Consider the following 21,706-nt stretch of genomic DNA (forward strand, 5'->3'; position numbering starts at 1 on the left):
AATAAAGGAATAAATGAGACTGGAAAGAAAAAGGGACTGAGTTTGAGGTCAGAAGTTCTTAGTTATGGTGGTCAAATAAGAATTATCTTTACAGACCCTTTTCCTCTTAACTTTCACTCCCCCCCATCTCTGATGTATGTCCCATCCTGCCTGACCAAAAAAAAAAAAAAAAAATCCCTGTTGACCCGCCCCTTCTCTTAAGAACCCCCCTCATCTCAACAATTAAACAAACAAACAAAAAATTTAAACCTTTCTTTCAAGGGTAAGTAAATGGGTCGCCAGCTTCTTCACTAGGTCCGGCTCCTTTCTCCTTTGGTTCGTTCTAAAGACAGAAATTCCAGGTTGCTCCTATGCTTTTGAGGGGGGGGGGGGGGAGGCGTTTGCTTTCTCAACCAGTGAAGAACACATTCCATTTCCTTTAAGCTCATCTCGTCCCTGTTCCCTTTTAAAATCGCCTCCACTTCTCCAAATCGAGACACAGATCGAAATGAGGCTAAAAACGCACCCCAGCAGCAGCCCTTTCTACGACATCCCCGAAAGGCCTGCGGGGTCAGATGAGTCAAGCTCACGGGAACGAGCGGGGAGCGCTCCCGACTTTTTTGAGCCCAGACGTCCTACGACTCACCTTCCCCTGCTCCTGCAGTGCCCCTCTCCTGGCCCCAGACTCCCCCACCTATTGCTGCCGGGGCCCAGGGGGCCGACGGCCGTGGAAGCGCGCAGGGTGCTGGAGGGGCGGGGGGCGCTGCACCTGTGGGCTTCTGGGCCGGGGGCTCTTCTCGGCCGGAGCGCGCGCAGCTCCCCGCCGCCTCCGCTAGGGGTCTCTCTCGGGTGCCGAGCGGGTTGGGCCGGATCAGCTGACTCCCGGGGCTGGAAGCCCTGCAGCCGCGCTCCTGCTCCGTCAGTTTCCTCGGCAGCAGTGGGCGAGAGCACCCGGAGCAGTGCGATCGCTGGGGCCACCTGAGACCGCGACCGCGGCAGCAGCACTGGCAGAGCAAGGGCGCGGCGGACCGCACTCGCACAGCAGCGCAATCGGTGCCCCGCGCAGGGTCGCGATGCTGCCCGGTTTGGCACTAGCCCTGCTGGCCGCCTGGACGGTTCAGGCTCTGGAGGTGGGTGCCGCCCTTCGGAATGGGGGGAGGGGGCACAGTGAGGAGCGGATCCTCCTCAAGTCTTTAATCCAAAGAAGCAGGGTGGGGGGCAATCGAAGAAAACCTTTTCCCTTCCGCTCCCAACGTGCCACTTTCGGGCGCTCTGCGCATCCCTGCCTTCGGCCCAACCCTGTCCTGGGGACAGGGAGAGGGAGAGGGCGAGACCTCGGACTCCCAGGTCCGCGCCACTCTGGGGCGAATAGAGGAGGCGATCCTGAGCTCAGATCCTTACTCAGTCCCTGCCTCCTGGCCCGGGGCTAGTGCCTGGAATGGGGACCAGAGACACCCAGAAGAAGCACGTGGAGTAAAACCGAAAATGCAGCGCCCCTGTATCTGTCCCCAAATCGTAATCGCTGCCCTTCCCTTCCTCGCGGGCCCTGTGGAGGAGGAGGCGGGACAGCTAGGAAAGCTGCCTGCCTCCCCCCACTTCCTTTCGCCTTTTCCGCCCTGTTTCACCTTCCCTTTGCGTCCCCACCACCCTGCCCCTGCCCCATCTTCTCTGTCTTCTCTTCGCGGCTACTCGCGGTGGCCTCCCAAGTGCGACCCCTATCAGGGTCGCGCACCACCTTCCGCAGGCAAACTTTGTACATTTTTGCGTCTCCCTTTTGTGTTAAGTTCGGGAAATGGGAGGGGTCGGAGACCCACAGCCATTTCGCACCTTCCCCAATCCTGGACGTCTGGGGCGTTCGCTCGCACCTTCAGCTCCTTCCGGAGAAGGAGAATGTCCCCGGGAACAAAAGCCGCGACACCCCGCCCTCGCCAGCCCGGGGCGCGGTGGACTGAGCCTCATTAGTCTGTGCGCCACCGAGGCTCCCGCCTGACTCCCTGCCCTGGCGCTGCGCATCAGTCCCCGAACAGGCTGGGGCTGTCCGAGGCCGCTTCCCACCCCGCATCACCCCTGAGACTTGCTAATTCTGTGCGGGGCTGTGAAGTCTTTAGTGAGAAATATACGGAGAGCGGGGTGTGCGGTGGAAAGGGCTGTAGCGAGTGGTGCGGAGTCACGAGCTCTCCTCTCCTGTGCATCAAAGGAGGCGTTTGTCTGATTAAGGCGAGGCCTCCTCCCTGGCAGCGCTGGGCACTCTGGTGTAGAACCCCTTGGGGGCGCGGGCTGTTGGGAAGGGTCCTCCGAGTCTTTTTTTTAGGGTGCAGATAAAAGGATTGAATTGAGTGAAGATTAAGACGGAGAAGATGGCGCCTCTGCAGTGCAGCAAAGAAAAGCTGTGTGGAGGCTGCAGCCTGGCGAAATGCACCCACCACTAGGTGTATAACAAGTCTTCCCCATTTACCCAACTCTGGAACATTCCGCTAACGCTTGTGCAAAATGACTATTTTTCCTTTTATCTAAAGATGCTTAGAAGTTTGTTTGCGTGACAGTCGGGGCAGAGGAGTTGTATTTCGCATCGGTGGGTTCCCATTAGGTATTTTACTACTTGCAACCTCCCCTCCCCATTTCCTCCCCTCCTGTTCCCCTCCCTCATGGTAATTTTCCAAAAAAACAATTTCCAGACAAGTGTTTTTCTGCAATTTCACTGAGACTCTACAGACTATCACACCATTACAGTTGTTTAGTCCCTAATTTACGGGGTCATTGAACTTTCCTCATGTCTTTTACCTCCAAGTAGCTCAGGAAGTGGCTTAGGGCTAGTTAAGACAAATTGTTTTAAGAGTTAAAGAATCTGGTTTTCCATATTTTTAAAAAAGCATTTGATTAAGGGAATTCTCATTTCTCCCATGACTTACATTTACTCCTACAATTATTTTTTTCTTGATTATTTTACCATATTTTAAAGGACAAATTAATTAAAGTCATACCACAACCTTTATATTTGAAGGTTTTGTCAAAAAAAGATATTGAACTTGACTGAGCAATTATTTTTTCTGCACAAAAAGAGGCAGCATGTAAGCAAATGTGATTCAGTTAAATTTTTTAGCTGAATCAATAATTTTTCAGTAAATATTTTATTGATTGCATTTCTTTGCTTTTTATGCCATCTTTTTGAACATGTTTACTGGTTACAGTCAGCTCCTGCAAAGGGTGGAAGTGAGATTCACATTAGTCCATTTTTCCAAGCATTGCTGGAACAGTGGTGTTTCGCTGTAACGAGGTTTGAGGGGGACTTACCCAGCTGTATCTGTGTCCACTGAAAAGATGTAATTACGACTTGACTGGCTTTTGTAGGGCTCAGAAAATAGGTCTGCTGCAGGTGTCTCTGAAACAGAAACCAATAAGGGCAGTGATAATGGGACCTCAGCTTTTGGTGGAAATGTTATTACATGGGCTGCTGATTTTGTTTCAATAGTGGATGAGTTTTTTTTTTAAACAAAAGCCCCGACATTTATTCTTACTTGCTTGAACTGCTTCTCCTTAAAGTTTTATTTTCCTACATTGGGGGGCTTAACCTAATCACAGTTATATAATTTGATAGTGGTGCCAATGGATAGACCTGTGCATACTGGCGAGTACTGCCTTAAAGGCAGACACCTACCTGCTCACAGGATAGTGAAGCCAAGATTTGATGGTGAATCTAAGAGGAGTTTCCTGCTAATCAGTGGAACGTCATGATAACCAGCAGGGCACAAAAGCTTCTCTCTTTTCACCCTCACCAGCAGAGGCACCTAATGGCACTTGCAACACTATTAGTACGACAGCAAGTACTCCAGAGAGACTGAAGATCCCTGGTTCTGACAGGAAATGAAAAGGAACATGCAGCTGAAGGGATCGCAAGGTTAAGTTAGGAATAACCGATTGAGAAATGAATGTATGTGGTGCACTGACTATTGGCTTGTGGGAACATTGGGTTCATCAGTGGACATGGCTTTCTCCCTGTTTCTGGAGGATCCCTGTGTTACGGTACTGTTTATGGCCTACTGGAGACTTCCATACAGATATTTGGGTGAAGATGTTTGTGTCAGCCATTCTGTAAATCAGCGTTTCTATCATGTACTTTTTTATGTGATCACTCAGCTACCACTGAAGACGTGTGATCAAATTCTGTGGAAATGTGCATTCTGTTTGTGCAAATGTAATCTAGGTGGAGACACGTATTATCACCTTAAGAGACAGAGCACCTATCATAATAGATCCTTTGATTTCTGCCTTGTTTTATCACGTAAGGAATGCAAAGATATAACGAACTTATCAATGTGCTTTAGATACAGAGTTCCGGGATATAAGGTTTAGTTTGTATGCACATCATTAATCCAATCCCCACCCTCACTTCAACTCGCTGGAAGTTTGCAGAGTAAATAAGACAGGCACAAGATTCATTATAAAAGATGATAGAATATGTTAAGTACCAGGAGGAAAGTATAGATTAAGTGGGACTCTGAGTAAAAGTGTGTATTTAAAGAATAAATAACAATAGGGTGAGATGATCCTGGATGTCACAAGCATCTGTTTGTGATGTAGTTTTTGCTGTAAGTCAGCCGGGCAACTGCTCTGCTAGCTGCCTGCTGAGCAGCCCGGCACAAAGGAATAGGCAACAGTCACACGCAGTAACTATTCTATTTATTCAGCTTTAATTGAATGCAGGTTCACTCAAAGTAGAGCATCAACATACATTAATATCCTATTCACTTTCTAACAGTCTAAGAGAAATACAACACACTCACAGCAACCAATGGAGGATAATGAATCAATCCAAGGCCCAGAATCTCCGTCTGCAGGTCCAGGAGACAGCACAGGGACAAGGGAGTTGTCAGTGTCTTGCAAAAAAGGATCTCCGGAACCAGGTGGGCAGGAGGGCAGAGGAAGTCCTCAGTCCAGCAGGCAGAGCCTCAGGTGGCCAATGCCAAGGGAGATAAGCGTGGCATGGGGCAGCACTCTGGTGTGTGGAACTTGGCTGTCTCAGCAGTGGTCTGGAGCCTGCCTCATTATACCTTGAAAGTGGTGTATACTCTACCCTTCTGGGCCTTTTCGATAAATATTTTGGCACTCCTGATGCCGAGTGGGGAACTTGCCCAGGAGCCTATCTAGGGGTGGTCTCGCTCTGCAGACACTGCTGCTCTGATCACGTATGCCGACATCCTAAGTGTGTCTCCTTGCCAGGCGTGTCTGCTCTGACTTCGGTAGTTTCCTTCCTAAACCAAAGTGCCATGGCTGACTGACAGCCATCTTGGTTGACATGAGTGACTCCACTTTGTTTTACATACTTGATGCTATCTTGACCAGACCAAGCCATTTTATTGGTCCTGCTCTCCACACTGGAGAGTTTTCTAGTGGTTCATTTTCATCCAGGTCTGTCTGCTGGTCTGGGGGATGGAAGTTAGGCTATTTTGTTTACATGCCTCTCTCCCTGTTTCCCCTCCAGACAGACACACAGACTCACTGCCTGTATCTCACCTGGGGGGTGGGCGGGGCCTTTGTCTTCATTTTCCACTCCCTCCCCCCACAGTGTAGAGTCAGTCAGGCACAGATAAGCTTCTTTAACAACAAAAGATGAGCAAATGTAGGGGTTGATTTCATGAATCTCTCCATCTGCGTTTTAGTAGGGGCATTTTTATTAATCCTCTTTTGGGCCAAGTCTTGCCCCACAGCTCTTAAGATTCCGTGATGAAGAAAACAGTATTTTCCTTCATGAAGCTTCCAGTCTAGTGGGGAAGACAGACCATACAGAAATAATTATAAATGTACATTGGTGAATTATGACCGATGCCGAGATGGAGAGGAAAAGTGTAGGGAACATTCCGGAGAGGAGTGGGGAGTTGAGGGGTCCAAGGTACGGGGCTGCAAGCAGGACCTGAGAGGCCTGTATTTTCAGTAAGACCTTGACTCCGGAAGGACATGACGAAAAAAGTGATTCGCTGGACGGCAATGAGGAAGGTGGAGAAAATAAACTTACATTTTTTGGGGGGGGTTATTTTTTACCTCTCCATGTTCAACTTGACTATGAAATGGTTTCCTTCTCTTAGTGGGTCCCCAGATGCAAGTATCTGGAGTGGGATTGATGCTGAGTGTCATCTGCAAACCCTTGCGAACGCTGTCACCCCATGTGTCCCAGCCAGGGCACAGAGACGCCCTCCTGAGTGATGGGAAGAAGACTGGGGTGGCTGGTGCAGGAAGCTAAGGTGGAAGAATGCACATGCCCCCTGAATGAAGAGCAAGCTTAAGCAATACAATGCCTGTTACTTAATTTTTTTTTGTTATAAAAAGAAAAGCAAGTGGTACCTAAACCTTCAAATTGAATTTGCAAATGAAAACCATAATGAACAGGAATATGTTATGTAACTGTTTCTTCAGTTTCATGTGGATAGCTTAAGAAATAACTGTTTCAGTGAGGACACTAGTGTTTTTTTAAAAAAAGTATTTAGTGAATCTTCCTCTTCAGGTTAATCTTGATTAATCTGGTACCTTTTTAGAAGTAGAACTGCACCAAAAAACTGAATTTAAAGCAATTAAAGCAATTTCATTAAAAAGAAAAAAACAAGAAAAGAAAAAGAGCCTGGTTATGTTCATCAGTATAGTTCTATGAAAACGTAATGCTTAGTGGTTTACTTAGCTGTTTAAACTGGGGATGATACAGAGGGTTCTGGTTCACACGAGAGAAATCTTAGTTGTCAAAAAGGGAGCAAAGAGGCCATTTTATTTGGATTTAGTTTGTGTGGCTACATTTTTTTTTTAAAGGCGTGCAGTAGAGGTTTAGCTTGAACTTTGCTGGGGTTATAGCATTTTATCAAAGAAGGTAGTGGTCGAAATGGGAAAGATCAGAGGTTTTTAAAAGCTCAGCCATGTGGAAGGTGTGGAATTGTTCCCACATTTGTCTGGTTGGTTTAAAATACCAGTGAGATGGCTGGGTCACTGAATCTCTCGGGTCCAGGGAAGGTAGCGGCCCTCCCTGCTCTAGGGCAGGGGTGGGGCAAGCTTGGTTGAGTGTAACCCTTGGCTTCCTCCCTTTTGAGCTACTGACTGGGGGCTAGCTTTCTGCCTGTGTTTTTCTTGTAACATGGGGATAATAAAGCTTATGGTTGTTGAGGATAATTGGGGTAACACATATGTAAAATACTTGAAACCGTATGAGTTAGTATACATGTCACACACAGGATGGCATGTCAGCACTGGGCGCTAGTTATTACAGGTTCTATAACGATGATGATGATGTAAAATGGATATATTTAAGTATCACACATAGTTGAAAGTATAAAAAAAGCTATGATTTTTCACTTATTGACTAATACATTTAACAACCAGGTAAGACTGTTACAGGAAATTGACAAATTTGTTCTCTATAAAAACAAATGAATTTGATTTAAATTAAAAAATAACATGGTACAGATAAAATGTTTTTAGAATACATGTAAATTTTTGTTTGTATAGTTTATATTTCAGTTGGCTTTTTGTTAAACATTAAAGTAATTCATGCTCATTAGAAATTTTAAACTGCACATAAATGGCTAAAAAGAATAACGAGTTTTTACACAAATGGGGAGACCAGTTGTAAAGGTGTGCGTACTGGTAGCTAGCCCCCCGTCCTGGTATTGCTGGCTCGATTATTAACTCAGCTATGGGCTGACTGTCGGCTACGCGCAGGGAGCTATGAACGAGTTTGGTTTAGTTGTCAGCAAAACCTTTTCTAGAAAAAGGAACCAACAAGCTTTGCCAGTCTGAGCAGAAGTGAAAGATTTCCTATGCCAGCAAAAGATGTTTGGTCTTGGAATGCAAGCTGGAAATGATCTTCACCAGAGTATGAGGAAACCAAAAAACAGACTGCTTGAGAATGCCACGCTTCTGTAAGACACGTGTTTTCAAAGTAAAATGAGTGATACCGCTAGTCAGATGATGGCTAGCACATCTTTTACACTGTGTAGTGAGCTACCACTTAATTAAAGGACTTTTAAAATTAACATATCTTCGCTCGTAATAAAAGAAGAGGTTTTCAAGCTTGATTTCAGTATTAGGCTAAGGATAGTCGAGAGTACATGAAGTTGGTGTTGTGTGGTTAAAGTGTGTGACGCACTGAAGAATCAATAAGCAATGTCCCAAGGAATCTCTGGGCCTTTGTCGCACCAGTTCATGTATTCATCACTGTCCTGTTCAATCAGAAAAAGAAAAGTGGGTTTAAGTGGGAGGCTGTAATTATTGCATGCTTATAATGAGCATCCTGCCCAGAGTAGAGACAGGCAGGAATGAATGAGATAGATAGTATCACAACCACATATATAAGGGTCACTGAACAGAGATAAGGAATAAGCAAGATAAACATGTCAGAAAAAGGGAAAGAACGATAAGCCTGTTTTGTAGATGAACAAATTCTAGAATTCTGAAGGTCTTATTAGCGATGGGCACCAATGTTTGTGTCGCTTAATTCCAGATGGTCTTTCTCTTTTTGATTTTTCTTCCCAAGGTCAGATGATTTTTAGCTGAGACATTTGATGGAGCTAAAAAAAAGTTACTTTCTTTGGTGATTTATTTTGTTGATATGAAATTGTTATTTATTTTTAGAGAGAGGGGAAAGGAAGGGGAAAGAGAGGGAGAGAAATATCAGTATGTGTGTTGCCTCTTGCGAGCTTCCCACCGGGGATTTTGGCCTGCGCAACCCAGGCATGTGCCCTGACTGGGAATTGAACCAGCGACACTTCAGTGCGCAGGCCAGTGCTCAATCCATTGAGCCACAACAGCCAGGACTACCCTTAAAGGATAGTATGAGAATAAGAGATCTGTTGTATCAAGAGAAGTTACTTGTGTTAAGTGAAGAAATGCATTATTACTCTTGTGGCTTTTTTTAACTTTCAGGGCCTTCATAACTGTACTATAGTTTGACCCTGTGGAGACACTTTACTGGAAGAAAAACAAGGTTTAATCCCACCCATGAGTGAGATTTGTGTACTTTAGACTTGACCTCTTACTCTGTTACCACAAACTCATTTGTTTAGTTTTTTCATGTCTGCACGTGCTTGATTACAATAAAATTACTGAGTCAGCAAAATTTTTATTTTTAATCAAAAATAAAGAAACTAATATTTTTAATGAGGCTTAATTAGTCCAAAAAAGGACTTTTTGTATCTGTTCCTCCTGTTGGATGCATTTTCAAAAACATAATTACTGTTTTTATAAATAACCACTGACTTGTTTTATAATGGAATTAATAGACACACATGATAAAGATAGATGTGCACTATTTCCTAACCATATTTATTGATTTTTTTCATCTTTCAAAAAAATCTGCATTTACTTGGAAGGTTGAGCATCTAAAACTGATGTAATCGTTTTTTAAAATCTTAGCTTCAGAGACTACATTAAAACCTATCGCATGAAAAGTGGTACTTGAGAGTAAATATCCCTAATACTGATGCTCTTAATTGCTTATTATGCTTTGTTTAAAACAAATACAGTTTCGTCATTGCAGGATATTGGTTTGAAGATACAGGAGATGAGTTCTTAACTTAAGAAACTGCCATAAAAACATGCAAATATGCAGGCTTATTATTCTAAGAATTATTCCCACATACTTAAGTAAATTAACAATTTAAAATTAAAATCGGGTTTCTACGGAAAAATTACCACCTTATTTTTATACAGAGAAACCTAGATTTTTATGGGCGCACCCAGAGAAGGGAATCCACTCCTTCATTTAACAAATATTTGAAAGGTCCCTTGTCCTCATGGGGGTTTACACTATAGTAAGGGGCAGACAAACAGGAAGTAGTGGAGGACTTGGAATATATTGAGTTGGTTAAGGGATCTGCTACGTGGGAGTCTGTTGGGAGAAGTCTGTTGGGAGTGTGGTATCTTACGTGGTGTTACCAGGAAAGGTCTCTGGTCTGGTCACCACCCCAATGGAAACTTTGACATCTGGAGGAGGAACTCTGTGTTAGCTGGGGACAGCGCATCTACTCTGGAATGGTTAAATACTAAAAACAAAAATGGTGAGGGAGAGAAGTTAATACTGATTGTGATCACTGTGTCTTATAGTTCATTTCGTCACTCACCACAATGTGTCTTATTACATTTACTAAATTTTTGACAGATATTTTCAGTGAGTACTTGAGCAGCTTTACACTGTGGTGGTAAAGAATTAGGTGCTTTTACAGGAACTACTATAAAGGACACATGGACAGAATTGGGGGGAGGGGGGAGGTGTTCGGCTGGGGTGGGGTGCAGCGATGGGGAGAGAGGGCTCACAACTGTAATTGAATAACAATAAAAAATTAAAATTAAAAAAAGAATTATGTTCTTGATTCCTGAAAGTTGAGTTCACTTCTCTTATGTTTAAAAAAAAGCATGAATGACACCTAATTCCAAGCTTAGAGAGAAAATTAAAGCCTTTTAAATAACATTTAGTTTTCATCTTCTGGAACGTTTTATTGTGAAAAGGTTGTATAAATGCTGTCAGTAACTTAATAATGACCAGTTATGTACAACTCTTAGTTCAGAAATTGGTCCAACAGAGAAACGCCTCGTTCTTGAAATATTTCATCCATCCTCTAATTGACCGAGACACTTGCAGTTGAGGGTGCCTAGAAATGATTTTGTTTGAATAAGATAGTGGATTTTAGGAAGAAAATGTTGGGTATTGGACTTACATGGAATGGCCATCAAAATGAAAATTTCATTATCGTTGTTTTTTTTTGGCTTTCTGCTTTCTCACCTTTTTACAGCTAATATTTATATTTTACTTTAATGTGAACCAGGGTTAAAATTGGTCCTTTAAAAAAAAAATTTGAATTGTTACTTCCTTTCTCTAAAAGAATTGCACTTTCCGAGTTCACCTGTTTGAAGCCAGTGCCCCTATATGCTGTTACCTCGACAGAAGTCGGAAACCTAGTTGAGGTCATTACAATGAGCCTTGTATCTTGCTAGTGTTTCCTCAGGCTTGTTTTTGATGTTCGGTATTGTGTTAAATCTTCTTCCACCACAGAATCTAGGAAATTTACATTCCCAAGATTCCGAGAAGAGTATTCTAAGTCAATTTTTTAAACCTCATAGTTGTTGGGTGTTGAGGAGGTTCTTGGCTAACTGATAGGGTGTTTGAATGTGAAGGAGTTTATAGGTAGCTATTGGGTTGAGGAATTGTGGCAGTGTCTGCTTTCAAGAGTCCGTTTGTGATAAAATTGCAGTTTTGGGATTAGGACACACCTGTTCAGCGATGTATGAGAGGAAGAAATCCTCCGAGGGCAGCCACATGGCTGGATGGCTGAAACCCGGCGGAGACAGAGCTGCTGGATGGAGATGTCATTAAGACAGTGCGTGTCCCTGGAACTAGAGACAGAGTAATTTATCAGCGTGGTCATTCGAGATATCCAGGACAAAGATAATGAATTCGGTGGCAGGGGAAGCATACTTAATCAAGATAGAATGCAGACCTATCTTGTTCCCAGGCAATGCCGCTCCTTCACCGTATTTGTCATTTGAATATTTCACTTCAACTCTTGAGAGCTGGACTCAAAGGTCAAATTTGAATCATTGCACATTTTCTGAGTCATGTTGTAAGGACAACAGGTGGGAAGTATTCTGCTTGTTTGGAGTATTTCTTATATGTATGTGTTACTAGTTGTAGTTACTGATTTCATTAAATAGCCAATAAGGAAATGAGAAAAAAAATGTTCATGTAAGTTTCTCTTCATGGAGGAAAAAAAAGACTGGTTAAAACAGCATTCTAAAGGTTTTTTACAATGTGCTACATTATTTATACTTTTTAAAAAATTGAACACATGACCTCATTGCTTGTTTGCTCATTCATCTCAGAGTGGAACACATAAAACATAAACGCAAGCCCCATAGATCGATTATTCTGTTAGCAGATGAAGGGAAGATTTAATGAAGGATGTTTAATTGGATGCTTGAATTACGTATTCCTCTGTTCTGTTTCTGCTCCAGGATTTTTCTGGGCATTTGTGATTGACTTCTGTGATATTGACACTGATTCAGAGTTATGTTTTTTAAAATTAAATTTGTCTGGGTAAAATGGGTTAATAACATAAAAATTTCAGGTGTACAACTTTAAAATACAACATCTGTGTATTCCATTGCATATTTTTTATCATTAACTTATCTCATTGTGTTTTTCTCCTCCTTATCTTAAATTTTTTAAAACCTCATTTATTTTATGGACATATACCAGATGCCTTCTGTGTTTCAGTCACAGGAGCCTTGGTACTTGGTATTTAAGTCAGGCTGTGAGTAAAAAGAGACGTAATTCAGTTTGTGCCTTGAAGGATTTTGTGCCCTGATGGGGAAGAGATGCAGAAGCAATTGGGTACACTGTGCCAACGGCTACAACGAAAGAATGCGAATGTACAAGTCTTCATGGCAAAGGCAGGCAGCACTTTTTGAACTGGTTTTTAAGGATGAGTGGAGGTAACTAGAGCATGGTAGGGCCTCCAGACAGACCGCACAGTGAAGGTACAGAGGTTGAATATGGGAAGCTAGGAAAATGTATGGGTGGCAAAGATGGTGCGAACTGTAGGAGGTTCAGGGCTTTGAATGTCTCGATGAGTTGGAGCTTCGTTTTCTCGGCAGTGTTGTGCTGTTAAATGTTCCTATAGTGGCGGTAGCCATTGATGACAGTGGTTCAGTCAGTTAGGTTTAGGAGACTTTGCAGAACTTCTCAATGTCTGCTTAATCTCATTAGCAGCATGGTGGCACCTAGCTGCAAGGGAGGCTGGTACATGTGCTTTATTAGCTGGAAGTATATACCACCAGGAATACATTCCAGGTTTTCTTCTGAAGGATAAAGGAGAGAGAGGATGTTAGGTGGCAGTTGTCATTTTGAGATGTAGAAGAAATGAGTAGATTAATAACCATTGTACTCATCCATAAAAGCAGAACAGAAGTCAGAATAAAATACATGATCTTAGGGGATTTGAACCTAACCAAAGGAAGGATTCCTGATGAGTAATGACAGTAGGTTTTTGACATTCATCTGCTTCTTTGCTAGCTAAACATGTGGGAAGCACATCTTTGGGGAGCAGTGGAGGAGGAGATGGGGAATGCTTTTTTATTTTTATGGCAGAAACACCCAAGAGTTGGGCTTTCACACTGCCTGATTGTAACCAAGATGGTTTAGACTGTGTTTCTGTGGAAGGCTTCCAGTGAGAATGATGGAGAAAGAAATTATCCCACTGGCTCGGTGGATAGTGTCAGTTTACTCTCCCTGCTAGTAAACTATCTTTTATTTGATCTTGACACTTCCCTAAAGCAACTTTGTTGTGCTTGTTCTTTGAATGGAATAGCAGATAAAACAAGCTTTGAGGTTTTCAGGAAAAGCATGATACGGAGAATCTCTTGTAAGGTAGATTTGCCTCCATGTTCAACTTCTTTTCTGTTGCTACACAGCCTCTGTTCACCTGTGTTATTAAAACAGAATGGAGAGAATTATGGGAAAGAGGAAAATGAACTCATACAAATATAACTTAAAATATTTATATCAGTAAAAGGAAATGCCATTTTAAGACTTACTACCTATTGTTTATATGAGTTATTTTATAAGTGGTCAAATGAAAATATTGTAATTGTTTATTTCAGTTATTTTATAAGTGGTTAAATAAAAATACTGTAATGAAAGTATGTGAGGGAATAAAGATGTGGGAAAAACCCAGAGTCCTGAGCTTGATATAATCATCAACATCACAGAGTGTTTGGAGTTTGTACTACCTAAAGATTTATTTAAAAAGTGTCCAAAGAGTTTCACGTATTACGCATGATGTTACCAAAAAGTAAATGTCAAAAATATTATGGTTCCTCGAAAACCACTCTTAGTTTTATTTTCTGAATATTTTTTTGAACTCTTTGTTCTCTCTAAGAGTAATCAAAAGCTTAGTTCAAGTCTAACCATCTTAGATCTTGGTATTTCTTTTTATTTTGAATGTCTATCAAGAAAATACTTTATCTTCTCATTTTTAAATACTGCCTTCAGAAAAACAGTTGGCAGTTCTTATATCTCTGGAATTCTTACTGAGAAAGAGTAGACAATATTTGTTTGAATGTATACTTCCTATTATGATAGTCAAATTTTGAAATTATACTTTTTTTTTCCATAAGAAGAATAGGTGATAATTATATCATGTAAGCAAAAATTTTAAAAATTAGATCAAATTTGAAAATACAGGAAAATTGTGTTCTTTAGTTCCTGCATGATTTCCTAATGGTCATAAAGGTTATTATACTTTGACAATTAAAAAATCCCCTAAGGTCGTATATTTTATTCTGACTTCTGTTGTGCTTTTATATATGTGAAACTATTTGACATAATTATTGGCCAATTATTAAAGACCAGTTTGAAATGGGTGTGCCTTTAGTTGGCTCTGGATTGCAGAGTTAGCTTGCTTTATTGACTTTGGTGGTTGATTTTATAGGCAATTAGTTGTGTGTCTTTATTTAAGAACACCTAATTGAGAGAGTTGGCAGCCCAAGAATATGTTCAGAGAAGGATATTTGAGTATTCGTCTACCCACTCTAGACTTACCTGACTCTTATAAATATTTTATTGACTCTGTTCATAGTCTGTTGCATTTCTAAGGAAACAGGCTCTAGAAACCATCGCTGGTTCTATGATCATTAAAAATACATTTAAAAAATGGTACAGATTTTAGTAATTAGTGGAAAAGTTTCTAATTAGATGTCAGTGAAATGTGGTCCATCCATGCAAGTTCGTTTTAGTTGTTTCTATTAAATTCAAGAGTGGTTTTTTTTAATTGTAGTTATCTTTATGAAGTGAACAAAATTGTATATTCAATTTAAAGGAAACTGAAAACAGGATACGAGTGCCTGTGTGAAGCTACATCCAGTTAGGATTATACTTCAAGCCTGCTGTTGATGATTAAGATTTAGCCCTAGAGTAAATGAAGTGATATTGATTATTTTTGGCCCAATGTTATTTGCTATCGATTCATTATTAGGGAGTAAAATAAGAGAACACAAGCATGACTTTAAAACAGCCATTTTTAAGTAATATTTTATTTAAGCTCCAAGGCCTAATGGTGAAGAGCCCGGGAATGGCAGTGTTCCATTCATTCACATGGTGTCCTTTCTTCCCAGAATCCCCCTGGGCTTCGCTTAATGCCTGGGCCCAACTCTAAAGCAGCGCTGTCGAACGAAAGTATAATGGGACCGTGAATGTAATTTAAAATTTTCTAGTAGCCACATAGGGGAGTAAAAGAAACAAGTTAAATTAATTTAATTTTTATTGCATTCAGTAAATCCAAGATATTTCAGCATGTGATCATGACATAAACTATTAATGAAATATATTACATTCTCTTTTTTTTTCATTTTATGTCTTCAAAATTTTACCCGTAGAGAATATTTTAATTCAGACCAGCCACATTCCAAGTACCCAGTTGCCGCATGTGGCTAGCGGCTGCCACATTGGACAGTGGGGCTTTGGAGGGGCCGACTCAGCCTACTACTGGCCAGGAAGTGAATCATAGGTTTTGGAGCAGGAAGTATCCATAAGACCCTTTTAAGCCCCCTCATTTTGGAGATGAAGAAACTGGGATCAGGAAACACTAAGTTGCCTCATACTACTTGAACATTAAGGGTCTGCCCTCTGACTTCCAGCCTCTTTCTTCAACAGCCTGCCTCTTCCTTTTTCTGTTCTATGTTGCTGTGTCCACTTCTGTGCGTACTGACGTGAAGGGGTTGCTGTCAGCTAAATGGCGAGCCAGTGGCCTGAAGAAAATCTGGCCCACTATGGAAGGCATGACCTCATCTGGACAAATCTCAGTTCTGTGGCTGGGTAACTATAGTCACCAGGCATATCTAGATCTCTCTGTGGAAGAGTAATAGGAGATGGCGCTGGGGCTAGTGATCAGTTTGTCTTTGTAGGTGTGGGCACTATTGGGAGACGTGTTGGGGGCACCCTTTGGGACCCAGGGTGTGTGACCCTGAACGCTGGTTGAGCTGCCTGCTGCCCACGGAAAGGGGAGGTTAGCAGGGCGTTACCCTGCACATCGTGTTGTCTGTTCCTGGGAACACTGGGGTTAAGCTTTCTGTTTTCTTTCATTGTTTGGAAGGCTGCCCGAGTGTGCCCATAACTCTTGCCCAATTATACTTAAAGTCTGATATTTTTTGACAACTTAAGCCCGGTCTCTTCTGGCATGTTATTTTCAGAAGGTAAGCACATGTGGAAACCATTGTGCATGGTGTGGGGGGTTGGGACGGCGGGGGTGAGGGGCCCCTGTGCCCCCCGGGATCGCTGCTCTCAAGTATTTGTTTTACAATAGGAAACTGCACGGAGGGGGAACTTTTAGAGTTGGAAGTTGTTTCCCATTTCACTCCTAAAACGCCTGTCAACCTGGGTGTTGTCGGTTGTGTGAAAGTGCTTTCTTTGAAGGGAGTATAAGTTTATTCATGTGACTTAAGTTTAGGGATTTTAGATTTAGTGTTAAACGGAACAATTTTTGTATTTGAACCTTAAGACGTCTCATCTGTGGCCAAGCTTTCCCCATAGAGGCACTGCGGATGTTCAAGTCAAGCGTGCGCTGTACTGTCTTCCTGTTCTATCGCGAAAACCATTGCATTTGCAACTGCTGGTGCATGGGACAACACTGAAAAGGAACGAGTTAAAAGTACAGGGATATCTGCATTTCTTTTGGTAGTTGTCTAGTATATTTTGAAAAATTGTCTTTAAACTTTAAAAAAATCCACCTAAATTTTCTAGCAGTTTTACATACATTTTTCACAGTAAATATAACCAAGTGGGATGAAAGTTTAGAACTTTAAAATGTTTGGGGGGTCATTTGTAAAATTATATTTAAGTAGATGTTTTTGAATTAGAAAAGTGCAATATTACAAATGCATTGTAGGTAACTTAGAGAAAATATGCGTAATTTGCTGCCTGTTTTATATCCTGCATTTTATTTCTTAACAGTAAATCTCATGCCATTATAAGCTCTTTGTAAATATAAATTTTAATGGATATGTGAATCCGTTCAGGGCAGTGAGGGCTATGTAATTGTAGACTTGCGGGGTTTTGTGTTTGGCATTTCCAACCCCAAATTAGGCTGATGATGTAGGGAAGGATCGTGTGCCAAAAACTTGGTCCTATGGTAAGTATTGAATGATCTAAATTGCTGCTCTTGAGGAGTGTTTATTAGCACGGTGACCCTTCAGCTGTAATGCAGTACTAAAGGAAAACGAGATGAACAGAAAGCATAAAGAGTAACAAAGATAAGTAAGGAAAACCTGACTTCGCAATTAAATTTATCCTCTTACTTTACTAACTCCCTGATCATTCAGGGAGGAAAGAGTTGGCCTGTGAGACGTGTGAGACTAGACAGGCCAACACCGCCAGGGCGCGAACGCAGACACCAGTGGAATCTGATGTTCACTGACTGCAGCCATTTAATGGGAGCGGCAGTGGGGTCAGGTGATCACACAAATGTCAATTAAGTGCCCTCTTCCCCTTTCTCTGCTGTTGAAGTCGCTCCTGATGTTATGTGATAAAAAAATAAGTCAGAAACATGTAGTATATGAAGTCCCCAAAGGTACAACAACTCTTTAGCCACCAACAGAACTAGACTTGTCTTTCAGATGCCACTTCCATAGAACCCTTTACAGGGTCGTGTGGAGCTCATCCCGCCAGACCCATGAAATTTTTGCTTATTTATTTGGTCTGTTAACCAGTTTTATATAACTATATTTCCTGGTGTTGGTTTTGGGAAAAAAAAGACTGTGTTGTGTCACTTATTTTAAATAAATACGATACTGTAAGCATGTAATGAATAAATCTCACCCCTAGAAGCCCAAACCTTTTTTCCTTTTTCTGCTCATGTCTCCAGTTTGCTGCTCTTTGTTAAAGTGTATTATAAGTTGGATTTATAATTTGATAAAGTAATTTAACTTTGTTAAAGTGGATATAGGACATACAGGCCTGTTTCTCTGGGGTTTTCACATCTTTTTTGTGAAGCCCCACCTCCCATGCCCCCAGGTCAAAGTATTAACATGAAATAAACTATATATGCCTTTTCTCCTGTTGGTCTGTCGTTTGTCCGTTTAATTTGCATTACACTAGTTGTGAACCTAAGAGGTAGAGGAAAAACTCTTTTTTCATTTTCTTTAAGTATTCAAGCTGGCAGGAACAGAAATGCAGAGGCTGTGAGGTGAAGCCTGCTGAGGTGTCTGAGAAGGTACATGAACTGTCGAAGGTACAATCACCTCAGCAATTACGTGTACATAGTTTAGCAATGTCGGTTAGAACTAATGGTAAATGTATGTCCATACGGAACATACTCAGTCGTGGAAGAAGTATGTGTGTTTTAATAAAGAGGAATTTATGGAAGACATTCTGTGTGCTGAACATTGAAAAGACCTCTTAGGGTCTATAATAATTCATCTTTGCCTGTGTATCTGAAAATTTCAAGACAGGAGAAATACTGTCTTAGAGTTATTTTAGGTTTGTCATGAGCTTTTTTGGTCCCAACCAAAAGAACTTGCATTAGAAACTTGGCAGTTAGTCATGTCATATTGTGATATGTTAGTTCTGGATTAAACACCTCTATTTCTGGCCTATGTAAAAATAGGCACATTCTTGGCTTTTGTAGTAATAATAACAATCAGGTATATAGCTCTTTCTCAGAGCCGGGCGCTGTTGGAAGTGTTCTTCGCATAATCCTCAGCCGCAGCCCATAAAGTATCTACTGTTGTCCCCATTTCAGTTATCAAGCAGGTTTCAGGTTTCAGCCAGCGTCAAACTTTGTCTTCAGTTCATTCCTCCTGCCTCTGGCAAAATGGAATGATGGGTGGGGTCCAGCCAGTGTTTCCTCCTGGACTCGGCAGTTAGCTCCTTGAGGAAGTAAACCATTACAGTGGCTACGATATAAGAAACAGGACTGAACTGTTCGGGCTTCAGTTCCTGGCCGCCTCTCCCTCCCTCCCTCCACCCTACCTACCTGGACTTCAGAGCATTGGTGTGTCCACCTGATCTCTTGCCTCCCTTCCACAAAACTCCTTCCATCCCAATCTTTTATTTTTAACCCCAAATAAAACAATCCAGACTGTAGATAGTGGAGTCACCCAGATCTTGGATTTGAGTCACAGTTCTTTCAATAACTGGAGTTATAACCACAGGAAAATGACTTAACTTCCCCAAAGCTAGAGTTCCACATCTGCAAAGTATCTGTAAATAGGTTGGTTGGGAGAAAAATCGAATTAAGAGTAAGTTACAAAGCCCAGAGCTGGGCCCTTAGTAGGCCCTGGATGAATGATGGCTCTGAGTTTCATCGTAAGCCTCTGTAACATCTCTTTTTTGGACCCTTCAGAACTGTCCTTGACGCCCCCCCCCACCCCCACCCGCAAAGATGCAGAGGCTGTGGAAGAGGCCCAGCTGCCTGTGGCTCTGCCCTGCCCAGCGTCACGTTTCAGTGCTATCAGATGGCTGGAAGGCTTTCCCATCTCAACATTTCATCAGTGACATTTTTGATATATCTGAAAACAGGACTGACTGACTTAGAATGCTGCATCAACTTCATAGCCTGGCTGTTAAGAGTTTAAAATGTCTTTGGACCCAGAAGAAAACCCACTCAGGAAGGAATCTAAAGAATGTGTGTCCAGGACGCAGCTCTGCGGCTTGTCCACTTTCCTGCCCCTCCTAGTTCTGCCCCTCCTTGACTTTTTCAGCCGTGCCCCTGCACAAGTGACAGCCTTGGCTGCTGGGACCAGCTGGAGACAGCCCCCGAATTCCTGGCTGCTGTCCTGCAAACATTTCTGCAAACCTCTCTGAAAACAAAGGGATTGTTTACCACATATGGAAGGGGACCGGGAAGGAGGTAATTGAGATCTTTCTGAAGGGACCTGTGGCTTCTAACACCTGCAGAAGCTTCTTGAAATGATAGTAATCGGGACTGACAGCTGGACCTGCTCACACACAGCGCTGACTGTATTAGAAATGTGCTCTTCTGTTCGCGTTTTATCCCTGTGCTTCTCTGCTGAGCTCGTGCTGACAGTAGATTCAGGAGAAAGTCACCATGCACCTTTGGTGGTTTCCGGTGACTCTCAGATTTCACTAATTCACAAGATGCGAATTGAGTGGGGCAGTCTGTTTTCCATTTGGGGGAGGTTTCATTTTAGAGTGGGGAGTCCATCGGATGGGGGGAGACAGAATTTTTGAAGACAAACCCAAGAGGCTGCCGGGTTTTTGATGTTTCGATTCTAGGAGAGACTTTCCCTCTTCTCCGTTTCTTCCTTCTGACCTGGCATGTGTAAGGCCCTATCAGGTGTTCTCCCTGCGATCTGGTTACACCCACATCCTGTAGCTGGATCCGAGTGCTTTGAGGCCGACTTAACACGGATTAATTTAACAGTTGCTGTGAAAACAGATGCTCGCTGCCGGTTATTTCTAATAAATTGCTCAAGCCACATAAAAGATGTTTTTCGTCTTTAAGTCACATCTTCCTACGAAGCTGTAGATTGCTAAAGTAAAACTAAAATGCTTACGGCTAAAATTAGTGTATTATATTTAAAACCCTTTGCTTCACACTGATTGTGACATGCTCCTTTGTGGAGTTTCTAGTCAGGCGCTTATTTATAAAATAAGGCTTATATAAATGGTGGTGTTCAAATGTTATACCAGACTGTTTTGGCAGCTTGACCTTTCACAGTAACTAAAAAAATATATTTTACACTGAGAAAAGAATCAGCTAAGGTTTGTGCTAGCAGCGCATCAAGTGAAGTAAGTCCAAATGCAGCAGATGAGGCCCTAGGTAGCAATACGAAAATACACGGAAGAGAAAACCAAGTTACAGTTTGTTGGGGAGGCAGCGATGCAGGGAGGGATGTTTATAACTGCAGGAAAATTAACACAATTATTTTGAAGTCATCTGGAAACATCATTAGGTAAGAAAAGCCTGAAAAAATCTAAAGAAAAATGTAAAGGTGTAGAAATTAAAACAGATCAATGGGACAAAATGGAAGTCTTGAAATAAACTCGTATGTAAGAAATTAGTGCAAGATAAAGGTGGTTTTCCACATGGGGGAGGAGATGGATTGTCGATAAATAGTATCGGGCTCTCTGTCAGTAGAAAGAAGCTGGGTGGTTATTTATAGAGTCTGTAATGAAGCAAATTTCTTTATTCTGCATAGTGTTGTTACACTAAACATTCAGAAATACTAAATATGAACATCTTAAGAGAAAAAAATGAGCAGATTACTTAAAAAACTTTTATTATGAAAAAATTAAAAGATACAAAAAGAATAGCATGATGAACCCCCACATCTCTGTCACCCAACCTCAGAAATTATAAACTTATTATCAGCTTTATTATCTACTATTATTTTGTTTTATTTGTAACCACCCCTTCTCATTCTCCATTTCTTCACTGGGTTATTTTTTAAACATTCAGTTAATAATTTTATTCACATGTATCTCATTATGAGCCTCTAAAAGAATTGAAAAGAACAACAAAAAAAGAATTTAACAGATATTCAGAAAAAAAGTAGACATAACCAGTAAACCTATGAAGATATGATTACTAATCAGGGAAACGAAATCAAAATTAAAACATAACTTTTTTAGCCACCTGGTTGGCAGAGACTGAACGGTCTTCCCAGAATTGGCAAGAATGGAAGAGACACATTTCCTACTGTCGATGGTACAAAAATTTTCAAGCGCAGTTATTCAAACCTT

At 41.8% G+C, this 21,706-nt stretch overlaps 1 protein-coding gene and 1 long non-coding RNA gene across 7 annotated transcripts in view; one reads left to right on the forward strand and one right to left on the reverse strand.

Moving 5' to 3' along the window:
- The first annotated feature begins 896 nt into the window (after positions 1-896).
- APP (amyloid beta precursor protein) overlaps positions 897-21,706 on the forward strand; it is a 238,273-nt gene continuing 217,463 nt past the window's right edge. For all 6 annotated transcript variants that reach the window (XM_024562633.4, XM_024562639.4, XM_024562643.4 and 3 more), the window contains exon 1: positions 897-1,109. In XM_024562633.4, the coding sequence (XP_024418401.2) occupies positions 1,053-1,109 (57 nt within the window). In that variant the 5' untranslated portion in view covers positions 897-1,052. The remainder of the gene's footprint in view (positions 1,110-21,706) is intronic.
- Positions 2,461-5,154, reverse strand: LOC123479911 (uncharacterized). Its single transcript, XR_006655728.3, has 3 exons — positions 4,761-5,154; positions 3,271-3,358; positions 2,461-3,174 (listed from the first exon to the last, which is right to left on the reverse strand). It is a non-coding gene; the product is annotated as an uncharacterized lncRNA (long non-coding RNA).

The sequence above is a fragment of the Desmodus rotundus genome, chromosome 2 (assembly GCF_022682495.2).
Source record: "Desmodus rotundus isolate HL8 chromosome 2, HLdesRot8A.1, whole genome shotgun sequence".
Classification (NCBI taxonomy): Eukaryota; Metazoa; Chordata; class Mammalia; order Chiroptera; family Phyllostomidae; genus Desmodus; species Desmodus rotundus.